The sequence below is a fragment of the Ovis canadensis genome, chromosome 9 (genome assembly GCF_042477335.2).
Source record: "Ovis canadensis isolate MfBH-ARS-UI-01 breed Bighorn chromosome 9, ARS-UI_OviCan_v2, whole genome shotgun sequence".
Lineage (NCBI taxonomy): Eukaryota > Metazoa > Chordata > Mammalia > Artiodactyla > Bovidae > Ovis > Ovis canadensis.
This window is the reverse complement of record NC_091253.1, coordinates 75,137,752-75,158,793: the sequence shown is the minus strand read 5'-3', so window position 1 is coordinate 75,158,793 and position 21,042 is coordinate 75,137,752. Positions and strand designations below refer to the sequence as shown.

Here is a 21,042-nt window from a genome sequence, read left to right as displayed (position 1 = left end):
TTCTTCTGCTTTAAACAAAAACATTTACAGTGTACAGTTCTTTTTCTCTGTTTTCCATCACACAGAATATCTTATTTTTTTCTTATTTCCCTTTCCTCTTCCTAAACTATTGTTACATGTTTGGGTTTTTTTTCCTTCCTTCTTTAATGTCAGCACATTTCTCCTTTTTATCTCTTTCCTCTTTCTAATAATATCATCATACCTTCATGGACAAAATAAAATATAATATTTTGGATAATGTAATGTTCAAACTTTGATTAAACATATATTTTTAACCAATTAGAATAATTGTAATCATTATTTTAATTTCAAGTTTATTTTTATTTTAGACCTTTAGACAAACACTGAAACCAAACCAAATCATGAATATATACCTATTGTTATAAGTCTGCTCCTTTTAAATCAACTGCCTTAAATTTATAAATTGATGGAAAGAAATTTCACAACCCCTAAATAGAATGTTCTTGCCTGGAGAATCCCAGGGACAGGGAAGCCTGTCTATGGGGTCGCACAGAGTCGGACACGACTGAAGTGACTTAGCAAATAGAATATTCTAATAATCACTATTATCCTCAAGAAAATTGTCATTATATTTCCCTCACTGTCATTATATTTCCTTTCTGAAAATTTTTAACTGAGAAAAAATAAATCTTGCCTTTAAGGAACTAAATTATCAGAATTAGAAAAACTAATAGAAGCCCATGCTTTTAGACCTTGCCAAGATGCAAAAATCTTCAGCAGAAGATAATCTTTACATATAATAACTTTAAAGTGTTATCAAAACTATATATCAACAGATTAAAATCAATAATATCAAATCCTTTATGAATACTACATAGAAGTTCTTTATTTGAGATCCAATATTTTTAGAATTGAAGTTGTATGTTCTGATTTTATGGTGGAGAATTTGGAAAGCACAAAAACAACTTAATTTTTGAGTACTTATGTGAGTCCAAGAACTTAGCCAAGGCTTTAAAATATGTAATAGCCACAAATAATCTATAACTTCCCTGTTTGGTTGATACGGGAATTGAGAATCAGAGATTATGCAAAAATTTTCAGGCTCATGTAGTAATTCACCACAATTTAGTGTCAAAGTCAAAGCCTATTACTACCCAAGACTCAGCTGACCCTTATACTGAGAATCTACCACAGCTCCCAGTTATGAAGACTTTGTTCAGTTTTTTATGATTTCTTACAGATTTTTCCATTAATTAGGATACTGTTGTGCATATGTTGGTTCTTCGAACACTCTAAATGGACAAATGAATGTTTTCAATAATATTTAAAGATTAATGAACTAGTTTATGCCTTTCCATAAGTCTCTTTATCAATCTATTTTTATAATTGTCTTGAGGGAATTTTCATAATATATACGAAATGAAAGGAAGATAGCTACTCATTCATTATCTTCCATTGTATGGTATTAATATTTTCTATCACTATGTACATAAAGAAACTAAAAGTGACAGAGAAATGATATAAATGATTACTGAGAAAAGTGAGGCAGAAATAATGATTGATTCCTGATATTTGGAAAGCAATATTTAAAAATCCGCTCTAAGGCTAAAGAGATTTATTATCTTTTGTCTTTCTTCAGTTATTAAACTGAATTGGAGCAACGTAATTTCTGATTTATGCATATTGTATGACTAATTTTGGCCTAGACATAAAGGAACTTTTCTCTCAGCTCATAATCTTTAAAGATAATTAATTTATTCACATTTTATAAGGCTTTGAACTCAACATATAGTGTGGTCATAAGGAAGAGCATTATCTATTTTCTCTTATGAGAGTATAAAAGTATATAAAGATCTTTTTGTTCCATTAACCATAGCTCTATGCTAGGTGCAAAAGAGGAGAAACATCAAGTGCAAATGATTTCTTCTCCTTTGCTTGCTGACTGTCAAAAATATACTTTAATAGGTTAAGAAATTCCATGTTATAAAAAAGATATAGAATTTGAATTAGGAAATTAGCTTATCAGTCAAAACAAAAGGAAAACACTCTTCTATCATGCACATTGAAGTATGGAATCAGAAAATATTTTTAAACCCTGCTCCTATGTTACTAGGCTGTGTCATTTTTAAAGAAAACTGTTTACCTCTCTAAGACTCAGTTTATTCATCTGTAAATTCTGAGAGCAACTTCTCCATAGGTTTGCTGTAAGAAGTTGATTAAATATGTGTTTATTGATAAATTACTCAGAATGAAACCTGGCAAATGGGAAGTGTTAAATCATAGTCATACTAGAAACTGGTTATTTAGTTGAAAGAGAAGAAAGTTGAGGAGTCATTTACAGCTTTTCAGTGTTTAAAAATACTTTTTGTATGTGGTTTTCAACAAATAAAAGAAAAATAAAAGAACAGTTCCCATTCCATTTACTGTAGAAGGAAGAATCAGATTTTTTGTTGTAAGAAAAATACTCTGTGAAATATGTAAGAAATATTTGTTTGAGGGAGTGGTGATATCAAGTTCCTATAGAGACCTAGATCCCACATTTTTGTTTATGATAGGCCCAATTTGTACCATTCTGTTTTATTTTTTTTATTTATGATGGTCCTAATTTGCACATTTTCCAAGCACAATTATTAGTGATGTTCTTATTTGAATGGTAAAAGATTTAAAGCAGTTTTGTCCTATACACAGTATGTGTTAGACAAATGCATATCACCAAACTTTATCTTTACTTCTTCCTCAGTAGAAATGAATAACATCCATATCATTTCAATTAAAATGTGTTTAAAATACATTATTCTGATTAAGTATGAACTAACATTATATTAATCTCTCTTAAAATATGGTAAAATATGTTTTTAAATGTGAAAAATAAAAGCTACTTACAATTTCTTTTCAGGTATGGCAGGATGTGTTATTAAAAATAGATTTTATATATTTATAAATGTACATGCTATATGTACATTCCTGTATTATCTATCACAAAGTAGAGAATTGAGATTATTAAAATAAAAACAAAATTTTACTTATCTTTTATTTAAAAAAACCTTCCTCTCATTTTCCAAACTCATGCTAATAAAACTTTAATGAGGAAGAACTCATTAGAACTATTTCTTAACCTGAGATTAAGCTTTACTACTATTCTTTTAGTTTTACAATATGTAATTTAAAAACTTAATTTCCAGACATGCTCTTAGAACAGAGAAGAAAGCAACTTCACTACAGTCTACATTTTCCACATCCATGAAATTCTACAGGATCCAAAAGTCATTGTAATGATCCTGAAACATATTTCAGGATCTAAACTATTGATTCTAAACTAAGATTCTAAACTATTGATATTTGTATTGTTTAGAAAATGTTTTAACTGCTTCAAATAACTTAGCAGAGCTAAGTTTATAAAGCTTGCATTTTGTTTGCCAACATAAACTCTATATGTGTGTTGTGTGCTCAGTCCTCAGTCATGTCTGATTCTTTGTAACCCCATGGACTGTAGTCTGCCAGGCATATCTGTCCATGGGATTTTAAAGGTGGGAATAGGGGAGTGGGTTGCCATTTCCTTCTCCAGATTATCTTCCTGACCCAGGGTTCAAATCCACATCTCTTATGTCTCCTGAATTGGCAGGTGGTTCTTTACCACTAGCGCCACCTCAGAAACCCTGGATATAACATTACAAAAATAGTTTCAAATAATGAGATTTGACTAATCCTATTGCCATCTACCCATTTAAAGTGTTTCCACTTTTATCTGTGAAAGACTGGGAAAATTTTTTATTTTATATTTTATACATATAACTTAAATGGGTCTTCTCTGGTGGCTCAGTGGAAAAGAATCTGCCTACAGTGTAATGAGATGCAGGTTCGATCCCTGAGAAAATCCCAGGGAAAATTCCCTGGAGGAGAGCATGGCAACCCACTCCAGTGTTCTTGCTTGGAGAGCTTCCTGGACAGAGAAGCCTGGTGGGCTAAAGTCCATGGGATCTCAAAGAGTCAGTACAACTTGAGTGACTAAGCATGTAACTAATAGAGAAAAGGAAACAAAAAATGTATTAATGTGTATTTTCTAATTTCTTTGCTGATAAAACATATGCAGAAAAATCAATCTCTGTGACCTTTAAAAGATAGGTAAATTCCTTATATATTGGCATAGACATCTTTGCATAAATTTTAAAAATGAAAAGTGTTTATTTTAAAGGATGGTGGTATCTAATAATTCCATATTAATAGCATTCCAACTCTGTTACTGGAAATAATATATATGTATATTTTCATTGATTGCATCACACCTCAATTGCATCAAATAGCCACTGTGATTTCCATACTTAGATACATCATAACAAATAAAGTATTAAATATTGACAGATGTAAGATAACTAATTTTGGTATACAATACGTACAACATGAAGCATACAAATTTATAAACTTACCAATACAGGTAGGTAAGGAATCATTCCATTGGGCCAAAGAATTCGGCACTGTATCACACCTAATTGCAATGGATCCATGGAGAATATATCCTGGGTTACATTCAAAAAGAACCAATGAACCAACTGCAAATTCATTGCCAATCCTTCTTCCAAACCTTGGTTCAGGTACAGAACTGCATTGTGTGGAACTTGTTCTAGGAACAGCTGTGTACAAATAATTGTGGATTTTAATTTCATGTTTGGTAGAGAAATACAGGTTTCAAAATGTGACTATTCAAACAGATTTCAAAGAAATCTTCACTAACTCGAACTTTAGCTAACAATTTGAACATATTTATAAAAGTTTAAAATTTCATACATGATGAAATGAATAAATTCAAAATGAATAAATATTGCTATTGTCATTAAGATTTTTTCTTTAAAAACATTTTATTTTGGATTCTTTAAACAGCATCAGTTACTTTCTGTTTTTTGTTTTACCATACTTTTATCAATATAACAATGTAGCATGAGCAAAGATATTTCAATTTAAGGAATGGTAACAGGTACATTTTTTTTTCTTTATAAATTGGAATGCCAAGCATACAAAAAGCAGATGTCAGGTTATGTAAAGCAATGTCAATTTTTTAACACTATTTGCTCCCTAAAAACACAGATTTTAAAAAAGCAAAAACAACATTTGATTAATTTTACAACATATTCATAAACTTAGTTGTTCAAAACATGTTTGTTATTGATGAAGACAATAACTATGTTCAGGCTAAGCAGAATAGAAGTCAGACAGATTAACAACAATAGAAACTTTGTTTTAATAATCATACAATATCAAATTTGAAATTCCTTTTAGGTATGTTCTTCAATTGTGCTTTTTTAAAGATAGAATGATAACAGGATGTTTTTTCTTTTTAAAACACATACAGATGGGATTAAGGAGTTTGACAATAGTCCAAAAAATGATAAGATGAATTCCAAATAGATTCCTCTTATGTCACTTCAGTGAAAATAATTTCATTTGTTAGAGTGCCTTTTAAAAATCATAATACCACGCATTGTTACAGAGGGACTATTATTAAGAATGAAATAGTAAATATTATAGTCAATATTATAATTAGAATAAAAGGGTCTAATAAGAATATCAAATCATAAGTGTTTATAAATTTATTTGCAATAAAGTTCAAGATACATTTGAGAATAACTACATTGATCATATATAATTCAAACAAAATATTCAGATGATAGCTCTTAATTTAGTTTTATACAATGTGGAAGTTTGTCTATTATAAATGACAAAAAACTATGTAAACTGACTTTTAATTGCACAAAAATATTTAATAATCATAAAGAAAGTTTGAATTCTCCTAAGAGAATGAGAAACTACAATTTTAGAATGGAGTAATGATTTCCTTGGCATGTCTAAGTACATCAGCACAAAAAGTTTGTACATTCTTAGAGTGCTAGACTATAAGGAAATAGAATATGTAGAGTGAAGCATTGTCAAAAAAAAAAAGATGTTTTAAAAACAGTATGTTAAAAACAAGGAAGAGCATGCAGTTTGCTTGAGAATGATGATGGAAGCAATAGAGTTTTTTGACTTCGGAAAAGTAATAATGCTTTAATAATGGGGAAGGGAAAAAGGCAAAACAATTTTTTTTTAAAGCACACAACTTTTATCTGTCCTAAATGGTTATGAGGCTCTCATAATTCAACAATTCTGAACATAGCATGGAAACTGATTACATTCCTTAGTGTGTTTCTATGCTACAGGGTCACTTACCTTGATAAACAAAGTGAAATCCCTTAGCTGTTATTGGTCCAACTGAAGTAAATCGAATTGTGATCTGATTACCTGAACTCAGTGGAAGTGATTCTCCTACTCAACAAAACAAACACTAAGATATCATAAATAATTTCATTCAGTAAACCTAACAAATTATACTAATTTACACTGTCATTTGAAAACATCAATCTATTCTCTATTAAATTACTTTAATATATTCTACCACTGACAATATATTATTTTGGGTTCAGCTTCAATTGCAACCTTTTCTTTTTTTTTTACTGGAAGGCTTTTATTACATTTTGATAATATTGCCTCATTCTGTAAAGAATCTTTAAATATTACATGAAACACCATGGACAAAGTGACTAAATACTATATTTACTTGATTACAATCCCAGAAAATGGTTATATTTTTATCAAGAGTCTGAATTACTGTTGCGTTTCTATTCTTTTTTTAAAAAGTAATGACTTTATGTTCAGTTTACTTTATTTCTAATATGGATGATATAAATCTCAACTTTCACTACATTACCAATCAAAGTCAGTCGTTTATCAATAACTGATGCATGGCAGTTCTAGTAAAGGATACCTGAATGGGATCCTGAGAGGGAAGATAACAGAGAAGATTGCTGAGTTGGCCCATCATACACCTCAACAACATCGTGGAGTGATGTCTGGAAAAATACAAACTGGCCAAACACCACTGATCAACAGGAACCAGGAGAAGCAAACAAATCACCAATCATCCAAAAATGAAAACAAAAAACAAACAAACAAAAAAAATAGAAAGAGGAGGAGAGAGAGAACAAGTATTACAATATAATAGTCATCTTTTTTTTTTTTCTCTATCTTTAAAAGAGGATGTGTGCCAATTGGTTGATATGCCTAACATATGTACTTCAGGTCATAAAAGTAATGAACATGACCTAAATACAATAAAATTTTAAGAAGACTGCTTTTAAAGTAAATTAAATGGGTATAACATTTAATTTAGCTCAGAAATCATAAGGTTGGTGATTAATAATGTATAATAACTACTTTTTAATTTTTCCATTGGTAGTTTGATTGTTTTCACTTTGCGACTCTCTTCTCTTTTTCTAATTTTTTTTTTCCTCTTTTAGATGACATAGACAAAGTTTTAGTTCAGGGGATTCAGTTTAGATTGCTTTTAAAATGCTATTCCATCATAAGTAATAATGTTTAGAAAAATATAGCAAGAAAAGTATAGCACTGTACTTCTAAGGTACAGTGTTTAATCCACATTCTAAATTGAAAATGATCCCTAAAAATTTATTGTTATTCTTCTGCCAAAATAAGGACATATTTTTTATTATTTCTTGGCAATTAAGATATTTTAATAAAGATATACAATTTTACAAGATTATTGCTTTTTTGTGGTAAGTACAGATCTGACACACTTACCAATAGTTTTATATATGCCTCCTTTTTACTTCACTTTGTACTTTTCCTTTAATAATACATTAACTTTACATGCTGAAACTAATCAAACTATAACTTAAAAGAAGGAACCTGTTAGAAGAAATCAACTAGTGTTTTGTGTCTTAAAAAAGGGAAATAGGTAATCAAATTCATACTTAAAACATTTCATGGATAGAAAAATTGAGGGGTCTAAAAAGAGTATGATTTTTTTAACATTTAATAATGTGAAAGTAAGGCAGCTTTTATAAATTCAAAATCATATATTGTAATTAAACTTACATTGAACAAATATTTATAGAGTTCTTCATATTTTACCCCTTAAGTAGAGGTTATGGTTAGCCTACAGTGGTCATATGAATATGGGTTTATTCATTTGAAACATACTGAGTTTTGCATATGAACCCATAGACACTGATACTGTAAACAAAGCTACATGTCTTTATTTTTGGCTTGCTAAAATAAGCTGGTGATCTCAGTCCAGTTCTTTGTGGGGTAAAATAAAATAAGCACAGATTGAGTGTTGTTACTTAGGATAATTCCTGAACTGTAGAGGGCTGAATTTCATAAGTTATCCTCCTTAAAACACTCTCTCGATGTCATGGAAACGAATTTATGTTTCTATCAAATCACATATATGTAGCCAATTATTTTAATGATTTACAACTCTTATGAAAAAATTTCAGTTCAGATCTTTTAAAAAAATCCATATTTGGGTCTACCAAATCCAAAGCTATTTCAAAAATACTCCTAAAAATATTAAGAAATTTTTTGTTTTCTGTTTTTGCATTTGTTTAGATTGATGTTTGGATGATCAAATTTCAAATGTATCTTGAAAAGTTTCTGTTAAAATGCAGATGTTGCCACTGTCTTTCCAAGTGCCCCCCAACCCCCTACCACATCAAAATCAAGGTAGTCTAATCATCAGAACTTTGCTAAGTCAAGTAGGTTGTGCAACAAGACTCTTGGCAGATAACATTCTTTCTCTGTATCTTTATGGGGAGTCATTAGGGGAAAATGTAAAAATGCAATATCCTTTATCTCTGTCTCCAAAATAGCTCCATCTTCCTAAATATCTCAAATAGTCGATGGCCATGCTACCCTGAACAGGTCTGATCCCATCTAAATATCTCAAATAATCCAAATTTCCAAGCAAACCACTATATTTACAAATAACATATACAGTGTTAACTAACACACACAGTGATCCAAGATCTTTTTCTAAGGAAAAGGAAAAAAAAAATACTCCCTCTTTTTTCCTTTTTGTAAGCTTCTTATTCTCAATTATTACTTCTTTACAGTAGACTATATTTTTGTATCAACTATAAATTGAGTATGTTGAGACTATGGCTTTTAATGACATAGTCATATGACATATTTACATCATATTAAGTAAAGAAAACTACTCTTTTCAGAGGTATTAGTTTGTAGTTATTGTAATTCTCTGATGAGATTGGGTAGGAGATGAGAGAGTTGAGTGTTGAATCTTTCTTTATTACGCAATCAGTAAGCTACTTCTCTTGAACTGCAACCTTACTCTGTAGTAATATGGTCAATAGAAATCTTAAATTAAAAAGTTTTTATTAGGCAAAAACTTTGAGAGGGTACTGAATCATTATATGAAAGTGAAATTTTGAAGTACATGTTGAATTAAGTGTTTTGTATATGAAGACTCAAGAGCAGTTGCATAGTGATCTGATTTCCTACGTAGTCTCAGGTTAACTATTGGCTTACTAAACTGATGCATTACAATTTTGAAGCAAATCTCCCTTTTTCAGTCAAAAGTATCAAGAATTAAATGGCTTCCCCTCTGTTTGCCTACTCATTCAGCCTCTAAATATCTAAATTTACTTAGTTTTCATATGTTCAGATAGCAGTAGGTCCTTTGACTCTAAAGTGTTCTGAATAGTACTCTTTGCAACAGCTTCCCTGGTGGGTCAGATAGTAAAGAATCTGCTGGCAAATACGGGAGACCTCGGTTTGATCCCTGGGTTGCAAAGATCCCTTGGGGAAGGAAATGGCAACCCGCCTCAGTATTCTTGCCTGGAGAATCCCAAGGACAGAGCAGCCTGGTGGGCTACAGTCTATAGGATGGCAACGAGTTGGACAAGACTGAAAAACTAACACTTTCACTTTCTTCCTTCACCCTTTGCCTATTTCAGACTAAAGTAGGAAGGAAAATGTGAAAGATTTTAAGGTAGACCAAACGGTAACTGGATGTTGTTTTTTGGTAAACAAGACATTTTCTAGCACATTCTTTCTGTGTTACCTGTGTTTATGGGGGCTAATGTGTAATGCAAGTTCAGTTCAGTTGCTCATTCGTGTCCGACTCTTTGCGACACCATGAATCTCAGCATGCCAGGCCTCCCTGTCTATCACCAACTCCTGGAGTTTACCCAAACTCATGTCCATCAAGTTGGTGATGCCATCCAGCCATCTCATCCTGTGTTGTCTCCTTCTCCTCCTGCCCCCAATCCCTCCCAGCATCAGGGTCTTTTCCAATGAGTAAACTCTTCGCATGAGGTGGCCAAAGTATTAGAGTTTCAGCTTCAGCATCAGTCCTTCCAATGAACACCCAGGACTGATCTCCTTTAGGATGGACTGGTTGGATCTCCTTGCAGTCCAAGGGACTCTCAAGAGTCTTCTCCAACACCACATTTCAAAAGCACCGATTCTTCGGTGCTCAGCTTTCTTCAGCGTCCAACTCTCACATTCATACACGACCACTGGAAAAACAATAGCCTTGACTAGACGGACTTTTGTTGGCAAAGTAATGTCTCTGCTTTTGAATATGCTATCTAGGTTGGTCATAACTTTCCTTCCAAGGAGTAAGCATCTTTTAATTTCATGGCTCAATCACCTTCTGCAGTGATTTTGGAGTCCCCCAAAACAAAGTCTGACACTGTTTCCACTGTTTTCCCATCTATTTCCCATGAAGTGATGGGACCAGATGCCATGATCTTAAGTTTTCAGAATGTTAAGCTTTAAGCCAACTTTTTCACTCTCCTCTTTCACTTTCATCAAGAGGCTTTTTAGTTCCTCTTCACTTTCTGCCATATTTAATCCATTATTATCCAGTGGACAGACCAATTTTGCAAATTTGTAAATTAATTCCAGTATTCTATTAATGTCTGTCTATCAATTCATCAATCTATTTTACTATTTGAATTCTTTCTTGAACTGTTGTAACATTTTACTAGGTCCCTCATTAATTAATGACTTAAATACAAAATTTAACACATTTATTTTAGGTTTGTATAGAAGTCATGATTATGCTGTTAAAAAGAAATATTTTTTAACACTGGTCTAGAATCTCATACCTCAACCTAATAGCTAGACGACCACTTTTCCCCCCTAAGGATACAATTAACCCCCGAAGTCTGGGCTGAAAATGCATTCTGGAATGATTAGCAACTCTCTTCTTTTTCTTAGCTTCTGACAGAGAAACAGAATTATTTGCATCTCAGCTCCAAGCTCTTCTTTCTCTGTCTCTGGGGATTTAATGTAGACATCAAAAGCATTTTGCTCTCAAGCTATTAGAGTAGGTTATAAACCCTGAATGCTTTCTTAAAGGACACACCATTTTAAAGGAATTTTCCTTCTTTATGCATAATAAATGATAAAAAACATCTTTTACTCTTTTGTTAAAAATCAATTTTTATCATATTATATATATTATTGCAAGCTAGATACAGGAAGACAAGGAAGCTTAATAAGGCAGAAATAAACATGTAAAAATAGCTACAAAGAAGCCAATGCAAATAACCTATTATTACATTTGAAACTATTTCTGAGCCTTTTAATTTCCATATATTTTAATCCTAGAATACAGTTTATTAATTCAACTAATATTTATTGATTATATTCTATGATGTACCAGGAATTAAGTGCTGGGGTTAAAGAGAGATAGATGCAAAAAGGGTCCCTCCTTTCAGGCCTCATTAACTATATTTGTGGTCATTTAGGTGGTTCCTTATCTTTAATCGATGTATGATAAGGTGTTAAATTAGCCAATTAAATTAACTATAAACCAACAGAGTTACTCTGGGTATGTCTTCCCACACAGATCATTGATATGCTAATCATTTAATCTATTCTTCAAAGCAAGTGCTCTACTAGCAACTTACAATGGGCAACATTTGAGCCAGAGTCCCAGACTGCATTTTAAAGAAATCCATAATTTAGATTTTTAAAAATCACTTAAATAGTCCATTTAAATGACTTCAATAGAAGAAACCTCTTAGATCATGTTGGTTAGGATTCTTACCTCGACTTCAAAATTTTGTCCAAGTTCATTCATTTGCTCTCCCATGAGCAAACAGACTCAAAAGGAAACCAGGTATCTTGTCTATCTACTCGTTTGTATATGAAACAAGGTTTACCTGACATTAAAATTTTACAGTATCATATTCAACCAGGACAGACAAGCAGGGTTCTATTTATTGAGAAGGTTTGCATGGTTTAAGTACTCACCAAACTTTCAAAGAGCATTTGTTTCCTGTTCTCACTGTATTCTGTCCAATCCTTACTCCTTTAATCATGTTCATTTAACTTTCAGGACTTTGTCTACTCTACTTAATTTAACCATTTCAAATGTAAGCCAATAAATAATGACAGAAGCTTCATTGGGATGGCAGAGAGAAACTCCTGAGGCTTTGTATGGCTTAATTATTAGAATATTCTGCACAGACCAACAGTCTCTCTAAAAACATTGTGGAAAATAGTACAGTGAGTATTTAGGGTGTGACACAGCACACTACATTTAGTGCCCAGAGGGGTGTACATTTGTTAAAATAAGAAAAAATGGAATAAAGAAGGTAAAGCTCCTTTCCCACTAAACTCTACTCTGGAGTATTACTGAAATGTCCCACCATTGCTTAAGCAAGCTAGAAACTCTTGGATGTTAGTTTTCATTTTCGTGCTATGAAAATAACACTGTACAGAGACTCACTGATTTAGCACTTAATTAACTTTAAATGAGGATAATAAACAATCATGGACATGGTTACTGTTATTCAGTATCTGGATTGGAGTTATTGAGTTAAACAATGAAAACTGAGTTCATGCAAATAAAGAAGAGTTTCATTTTGTTTTGCCAAATGTATTATTCTCTCAGAAGGAAATAGTCACAGAGCATTCCAATGTATTGCTAGTGTATGAAGGGAAAAACTCAGAGTGAGACTGAGCCAGGACTAAGGGAGCTGATCTAAGCACTTTAGGAAAAGGTGGTGAATAGTTAAAATGTTTAAGAGGTTGTAATAAATTCAGGTCTGATTCAAACTTGCTTTGAGGTATAGGGTTCTAATATGGTAGAGGAAGGTGGGTTAGTAGGTCTTTCTGGGCAATGGTAGTTCTAGTGGTCGGATGGGTAGTGAAGTGTGAAGTTACTCAGTCGTGTCCGACTCCTTGTGACCCCATGGACTGTAGCCTACCAGGCTCCTCCCGCCATGGGATTCTCCAGGCAAGAGTACTGGAGTGGGTTGCCATTTCCTTCTCCAGGGGATCTTCCCAACCTAGGGATCAAACCCGGGTCTCCTGCATTCCAGGCAGACACTTTAACCTCTGAGTCACCAGGGTCAGATGGGTAGTGCCTTATTAATTACGATGACAAGGTACTAAAAATACACAGTATCTTCACTCCTTGGCAGAACGGGTAAAGCTGCTTAAAGACCGTCAGCATCTCCAGCTTAGCAGATTTAGAAGGACTAATGTTTTCATATAAGCAATCTATTGGTCTGAAATGTCTCAATTGGGGCATTTCAGTAAACTGTCTAATGAAGAGTGAGGTATTCTGGTTCTGGAATCAGACTCTCAAGGATTGAATCTAGGACGAGCCACACAAAGAAGTCACTTCACCTTTTCATGCCTCAATTGCATCATCATCTGTAAAATAGGAATACAAGTTCCTAAATTCATAGGATGTGAATATTACATAAATTGATACTTGTAAAACAGAGTGAACAATGCCTGAAATATAGCGGTAAATACGTTACTGTTACTAATCACTCAGTTTTTTTGTTTAATATATTGTTAATAATTCAATCAAAAAGTTTACTGACAGGCAAAATTTAATTGACCTTTCATGTTAAATATAATATCTTTTCTATGTTTTCCATACATGCATATTTAGAATGAATGATAGAACTGATATAACTGATTGAGTCAGAAGAATATTACAGCTATTTAAATCAATGTTCATTTGTCTTTTCAATTCAGTATGGCTATTGAATACTTCTCTACCTGCTTGATTTTGCATTCTATACTTTTGGGTGAAATATGAAAATGTAATTAGCAGCTTTCTGTAAGGGCTAAGAAAAGGGCTGCAAGGTGAGAGCATTCATCTTTTGTTTTGTTTACTCTATTCACCTTAAGTCCATGCCATTTTATTTCAAAGGCATTGAAATTCCATCACAAAAGAAATAGTTTCACACAGAAGGGAGTCTGGGTGGAGAAAAGAATAGAAACATAAGAAACATACAAATTCGTATTAGACCTCAGCATGATTCTCAATATGCCTGGTAGTCTTTTGGCAAAATCTACACATTTTTTTTGTATCCTAAATTCATTTTGATAATATTAGGCACTCAACTGATTGGTCACTTCATTATAAATTTTTAATAATTCATCCTTCTAGTTTGCTCAGCTTGCACTTTAGTCATCAAAACAGCACAGAAGGAAAAACACATGTACACCTACACTATGGACAGGACAGAAAGATTCAAACCAAAGATGTGTTTAGAAATGGACTTGATTATGTGCAAAAGCATAAAAAATATCTTTTAGTGACATAAGGTATCAAAAAGTTTGTCTAGCTTTATATGAATTTTGTCTCATACTTTCAACTTTATGAATATTTCAAAATACTAGTGTAGAAATATCCATGCATGTGAAAGACTTCCTTTTAAAATTAATAACATGTAAAGAACTCTTAATTTATGTGTCACAAAGAGTCGGTCACAACTGAGCACACACACACACATGCACACACACAGAACTCTTTGCTCTCTATGCTCTGGCTGTGAAATAACTTGTGTAAATGGCTTCAAGGTTGCATTTAGGAGATCATTATACTACTACTTGAATATCTCATGATTTCAAAAGCTGTCTCACTTAAAGATTAAGTACAAGGCATGCAATTAAAACTTCAGTTTTATAAAAAAATATCTGTAAGTATATAGATATGTTAAATATATGACAATTTACTTTCAAAAGTACCAAAATGCAGAACTTTTAAAATCAGTGCCAAATAAAATCAGTGTGCTACTTATTTCTAGAACATCATCTATCACTAGTAATGTTTGGTAGAAGTTGCGTTTATTGACATAATAAGTGAGAGTCTCATCAGTATTTTGGGAAAGTTTAACATTTTCACATATCAGTGAGATTCCACACACTCTTTTTGTTTTTATTGTATAATACTATTAAACTGAACTCACAATTAGGCACTTTATATGCATACAGTATTTAGTTAAAGTGAGTCAAGGGAACGATATACCAATTATCTAGGGGCGATTGAAATATCCACACAGAAGCTTAACTCTATCCTAGATGTCGGGGCCAATCCTGCCTTTGCTGCTCAGTCACTCAGTTGCGTCCGACACTTTGCAATACCATGGAGTGTAGCATGCCAGGCTTCCCTGTCCTTCTCTATCTTCCTGAGTTTTCTCACACTAGAGGAAACAATTTCTAAGTTAGGGGTTATCAGCTCACAGAGAACAATGAAATCATTCTGGCTCTGAAAATAAATATAATGAAATATTAATATTGCTATTTTGTAATAATTAGGAAATAAAACATGTCATTTAAAAAAGAAATTCATTGCTTCACCACAGCACCCAATTATCCAGTAGTTACAAGGTGCAAAAATCTAGTCCTGCTTCAAACTCATAACTGTAAATGAAGCCCTACTTTATTTTCCTGTAGCAATTTCTTGTGTGATACTCTGTCAACTCATGAACGAGTTTTACTGAATAATCTGTAATATCTATTTCAGGCTTCTTTAAAGCTGGTTTTCTGTCTATAATGTGACCATTTGCTTACAAACAAAATTTCAAAACTACCTATTTGACATATTTTAAATATATAGGCATTGTAAAAAAACACTCTTGTAACAAATATAGTTCAATTTTATTTAATTGTTCCAGGAGCAAATAACCATTCAACTACAAGCCAGTAGCTTATTTTCAATTCTGCAGTTGTAACACTTCCCATTAGCTGAAAATTAATTCGATGCTTAAAAAGCAATTAAATCTAGAAAAACACAATAAGCAATTCTACTGTATGTTTAAAAGTATTAAAACATAAAAGCAAAATTAAAAGTTTCAAGTGTTGGAAAACTCTATTAACACTTCCTTTTACCTCAGTTTCAATTTGGATTAGTGTTTTTCTTTAATTAACCTTAAGATATTTTTCTACACATTTGGCAGATTATGTCTGCCAAATCCAACTACGCTAGAGAGATTTAGGTCATGAAAATATTCTCACATAGACTATAAATTGTGGAATTGCTTTTTCCTATGTAAAGTTCCAAACATAGATAAAGTAGAGAGATTAGCAAAATAAACAAAGGAAATGGCAACCCACTCCAGTATTCTTGCCTAGAGAATCCCATGGACAGAGGATCCTGGCAGGTTATAGTCCATAGGGTCACACAGAGTCAGACGTGACTGAAGCAACTTAGCATGCACAAACTCATCATCTGTTTCAACACTAATCCACATGCCAATTTTGTTTCATTTGCTTTCTTTTACCCTTTGTCTTGTATTTCCAAACTGAGAATACTTTAAAACAACATCTGATACCATAACTTTTTCTATGAAAACTTCAGTATTTATTGTTAACAGATAACCTTAAACAATGTAATTACTATACCTAACAAAAATAGAAATAATCTCTATTGCCTAATAACAATTTCTTAACTCCATTTCCCCAGTTTTCTCCAAAGGGAGGATGAGAGAAAAGAAAAAGAACAAGCGAACTATTCTTATAGTTGCATTTGCCACATCAGGATCCAAACAAAATTTATAAATTTCCTTTGGTTGATATGCCACTAAAGTCTTTTAATATTAAAAATCTCTGTTGTTGTTATTGTTTAGCTGCCCAGTCATGTCCAACTTTTTGTGACCCCATGGATTACAGCATGCAGGCCTCCCTTGTCCCTCACCATCTCCCGAAGTTTGCCCAAGTTCATGTCCATTACATCAGTGATGCCATCTGCTATCTCATCCTCTGGTGTCCTCTTCTACTTATGCCCTCTATCTTTCCCAGCATTAGGGACTTGTCCAGTGAGTCAGCTGACCTCTATCTTAATTTTATTGCCATGTATTTATGGGAAAATATGGATTTTTTGGAGGCAGGGAGAATAAAAATAGGGCAAAACTCAATTGATTAAAATTTTACTGTCATCTAGTTTCTGCTGAGAGTTTTTAATTGTATGAAATTGCTAAAGCAAGCAGCTTTCTGTTTAGAGGACAGCTCTAGAGGTGAGAGGGCTGATGCGTGGACATAGTTCTTGATCAACCTAAGTCCTATTTCAAACAGAGAAGCTTTTTCTGTTTTATATCAGGAACTTTCACAAAGAATCCACCATTAAGCCTGGGTTAAAATTCTTTCTTTTAATGAATTCTTTAACCATATTCTGCATATTGCCTCCTACATGTGCCATGCTTTTTCTGCAGGCAAAGCACCCTGAACACCTGAATTCCCTAAGTTCCACTGCTTAAGGTATCTTTAATTCACAGAATCTCCATCTTTTAGAATGATAAATGGGGGGCATACATCATTAAATAACATTTTTAAAGGAGTTTCTGTTTTTCCAAAAAATCATCACTAATAATCTTTTTTAATTTGGACTCTTGCCTTACCATCTTGAGAGTCATGCTTGTACATATTCATCATAGGGATATCCAAGTGTATTTACTCTTAAAATAGATAGAATCCTACCATGTGCTAAGATTTATTTTCCTGGACAAGAGCCCATTAGAAATGTCCAATTAAAGGAAGAAAATTTGCTAGTGCTAGAAGTTTAGAAAATAGAATATCTGATATACTCATTTATTTACCAACTGAACAGACATTATATTTAAGAAAAGCAAACAGTATAATATTAATCTGGTAACTTTTGTTGAATTCTTACTGTTCGTAAAGATCTGTGCTAAGTTCTTTATACATATCAGGTAGACTGATATTCAAAACAACTTTTAAGTTAGCACTGTTATCTCCATTATTAATATGGAAAAAATGGATGCTTAAATAAGGTAAGACAACTATCAAAAAATAGAAAGCCAGCAAGAGGAGGAGCTAAGATTTGAATTCATTGAATACAAATCTGTCTTGAACCTGTCTTAATCATTACCCTTTAGAATCCGGAATTTACCAGTGAACAAGGAGCCCCAAAAGTCATTGAGGAAACCCTACTACAACAAAACCTGACAATTAAGATTCGTGATAAAGATTCTGAACTAAAAAGAAAAAATAATTAATTTTTAGGATTTTTTTGAGAAAAATAGAGAAGGCATTTTATAGTATATTAATATAAATGCATTTGTCCTAAATGGCCAATTATTCAGTATCTAATAATAGAGGAGTAAATTTCTATTGTCTTAAAGATATATATCACTTATATAATTTATACAAAATGTTATCTTAATAAATAAGTTTTATGTTCTGTAGACTCAATACTTTTTAGTGATAGATTTCAAGGAGTAGCAAAATCTAATAAGTGCCTTTTGTACTCATAATTATTACAAAATAAAATATGAGTCATAAAGACCCTGAGATTTGTGTCTTGTAAACCTAGATTTGACCAGCTTTGATATTTACTATTGTGTGACCTTAAACAAGTTACTAAACCTTTTGGAATCTTTTTCCTATCCTGCAAAATAATATCCACTCCAAAGGACTGTTGTGAAAATTGATATGTAAAGCATCTTGCCCAGAAAGTGCTTAATACACGCAATAACATTAACACAAACATACAAAAATGTACATCATAACTTGTGACCTTTAAATCTCTTCTTTCAAAATTTAAAGTCAATACTGCTTTATAAATGAAATTAACCACTCATTTTTTCTAAACTTTGTCAAATGTGATACTCAGCAGATAATAGTAGTCATAATAACGGAAACAGCTCCAATACTTTGCCACCTGATGGGAAAAGCTGCCTCATTTGAAAAGACCCTGACACTGGGAAAGATTCAGGGCAGGAGGAGAAGGGGACGACAGAGGATGAGATGGTTGAATGGCATCACCGACTCAATGGACATGGGTTTGCGTGAACTCTGGCAGTTGGTGATGGACAGGGATGCCTGGCGTGCTGCCGTTCATGGGGTCACAAAGAGTTGGACATGACTGAGCAACTGAACTGAACTGAACTGAATAATGGTAACAAATAAGAATGACAGAATATCAGTTTTAAAAGAGAATTTATATGTGATTTAGTCCAAATCATCAGATTATATGAATATCCTTTTAGTCCCTTAAACTTCTACAGGGAATATATACACATATAATGGAGCATTGCAGAATTATGGAAATAAATCTACCTAACATGCATTGTTCAAGAAACAGAATGAGCTGCACTAGTGGATAAATGGTCTTATTCATTGTTTCAGTTCCCCAAAAGACTTTTCTCCTATAGTTATTTTTTTTTCTTTTCAGAAACAAGCTCAAACTGTTTTCTCCACATAAAAAGAAAAAAAATAACATTTTATGTTATTCTGGAAAGGGCTACTCTTCTAAATACAACAGAAGTAACAAATCTCACTCACTCCTACTCTTAGTATCTTTACCATAACTGTTGTTGCCCTCCTCATGTATTATTGGTAACATCATTATCATTATTATCATTACCAAAAGCATTTAATAGTCATATAAAATTTCATTCATATATCCATATCTTTTAAGTTAGTTATTATTAAGTATATTATTATTTATAGTATAGTTATTAGTTATAGTAAATGAAAATTATAGTTATGATAGTAATAATTAATTTTAGACAATAATAACTATAGCTATTACCTATAGCTATATAGCTATAGCTATTATTTACTATATAAAAATACTGCACTAAGCAATGAGTCTGTTGGTGTTTGTGTCTATTCTATTTGATACAAAACTTCTGTATATATAGATCAATTTATTTCCTTTTAAGAAAACTGAGATCAAACCAGTCAGTCCTAAAGGAAATCAGTTCTGAATATTCATTGGAATGACTGATGCTGAAGTTGAAGCTCCAGTACTTTGGCTACCTCATGCAAATAACCAACTCACTGGAAAAGACCCTGATGCTGGAAAAGATTGAAGGCAGGAGGAGAAGTGGACGACAGAGGATGAGATGGATGGATGGCATCACTAACTCCATGGACACGAATTTAAGCAATCTCTGGGAGCTGGTGATGGACAGGGAAGCATGGCGTGCTACAACTGCAACAGCATGGGGTTGCAAAGAGTTGGATGTGCCTGAGCGACTGAACTGATTGAAGAAAACTGGTAGACATTCTATGTTAAAACAAACCAATTCTCCATTGAAGTAATAAAATCCAATTTTTGAGAGATGACCTTTCATTAACAAAGAACTAGATCTTATGGAAAATTAGTGATGATTTAATAAATACCAGCAGTGATTAATAACTATCTCTAATCTCACATTGGCCCAGTCTACAACTTAGGCATGGATATTACTAGCAGGTTGTTAATATTTTAAAATGCACATTCTGATGCAAGTAATGTAAAAATGATTAACTATCAAGATCAATTTGACAAATCAATGTTCATGAAAATTATAGAGCATTTTAACTGTACAAGTGATTCTGTGATTTTCTCACTCAGTTCTTTGTTTCACTGAGACAGCTGAAATATGAAGAGACTGAATGATTTGAATATCAACCTTGTAGGAAAATGCATTCTAAGCTAATATCAAGAATCATATCCCAACAGGGTTTGGGTCTTCACTGGGACAAGAGAGGTTAAAGTTCTTAGATTTGAATAATTTAGTTAATAAACCTGCATGGAAAACACTGTTTAATCTTTTATGTAGTGTTCTAGGCATAAAAGGCATGTCCGTGTTGATCACTAAGATGGAGAAGTGGGAAAAAGCGAAGTGTACACTTTTATACTGAAGTGTAGTATTTTCAAATTGGATATGGATATATGTAGTGTCCTGAGCATGATTATTACTTGTTCTGCCTTAGTTTCATCAGATTTGTATCTTTTTCCCCCACTGGCTGTTAGAGGGTGAAAGCCCTTGAACTACTGTGTGATAAAGTATTCAAGTTTCTTCTGTTTAGATATGTCAGAAGCTGTGAAGTGGACAATCATTCTAAACATTCTAACTTTCTTATCAAGCTACAATTCCAATGGAAATATCTAATATTATAGTATAAAAGAAGTTTTTTTTAATATGGGTAAAATGCATTCATATAAGTGTGTAAAGCATTTAG

The 21,042-nt window shown here is 32.6% G+C and overlaps 1 protein-coding gene across 2 annotated transcripts in view; it reads right to left on the bottom strand.

The window, feature by feature from the left end:
• The window catches only part of CSMD3 (CUB and Sushi multiple domains 3), a 1,383,361-nt gene that overhangs the window by 172,118 nt on the left and 1,190,201 nt on the right, over nucleotides 1-21,042 (bottom strand). Inside the window, exons 33-35 of one of the 2 annotated variants that reach the window (XM_069601113.1) lie at nucleotides 6,755-6,868; nucleotides 6,160-6,255; nucleotides 4,386-4,589 (exon numbers count right to left, since the gene is read on the bottom strand). In XM_069601113.1, the coding sequence (XP_069457214.1) occupies nucleotides 4,386-4,589; nucleotides 6,160-6,255; nucleotides 6,755-6,868 (414 nt within the window). The remainder of the gene's footprint in view (nucleotides 1-4,385; nucleotides 4,590-6,159; nucleotides 6,256-6,754; nucleotides 6,869-21,042) is intronic. The other variant, XM_069601114.1, reaches the window with a different exon arrangement.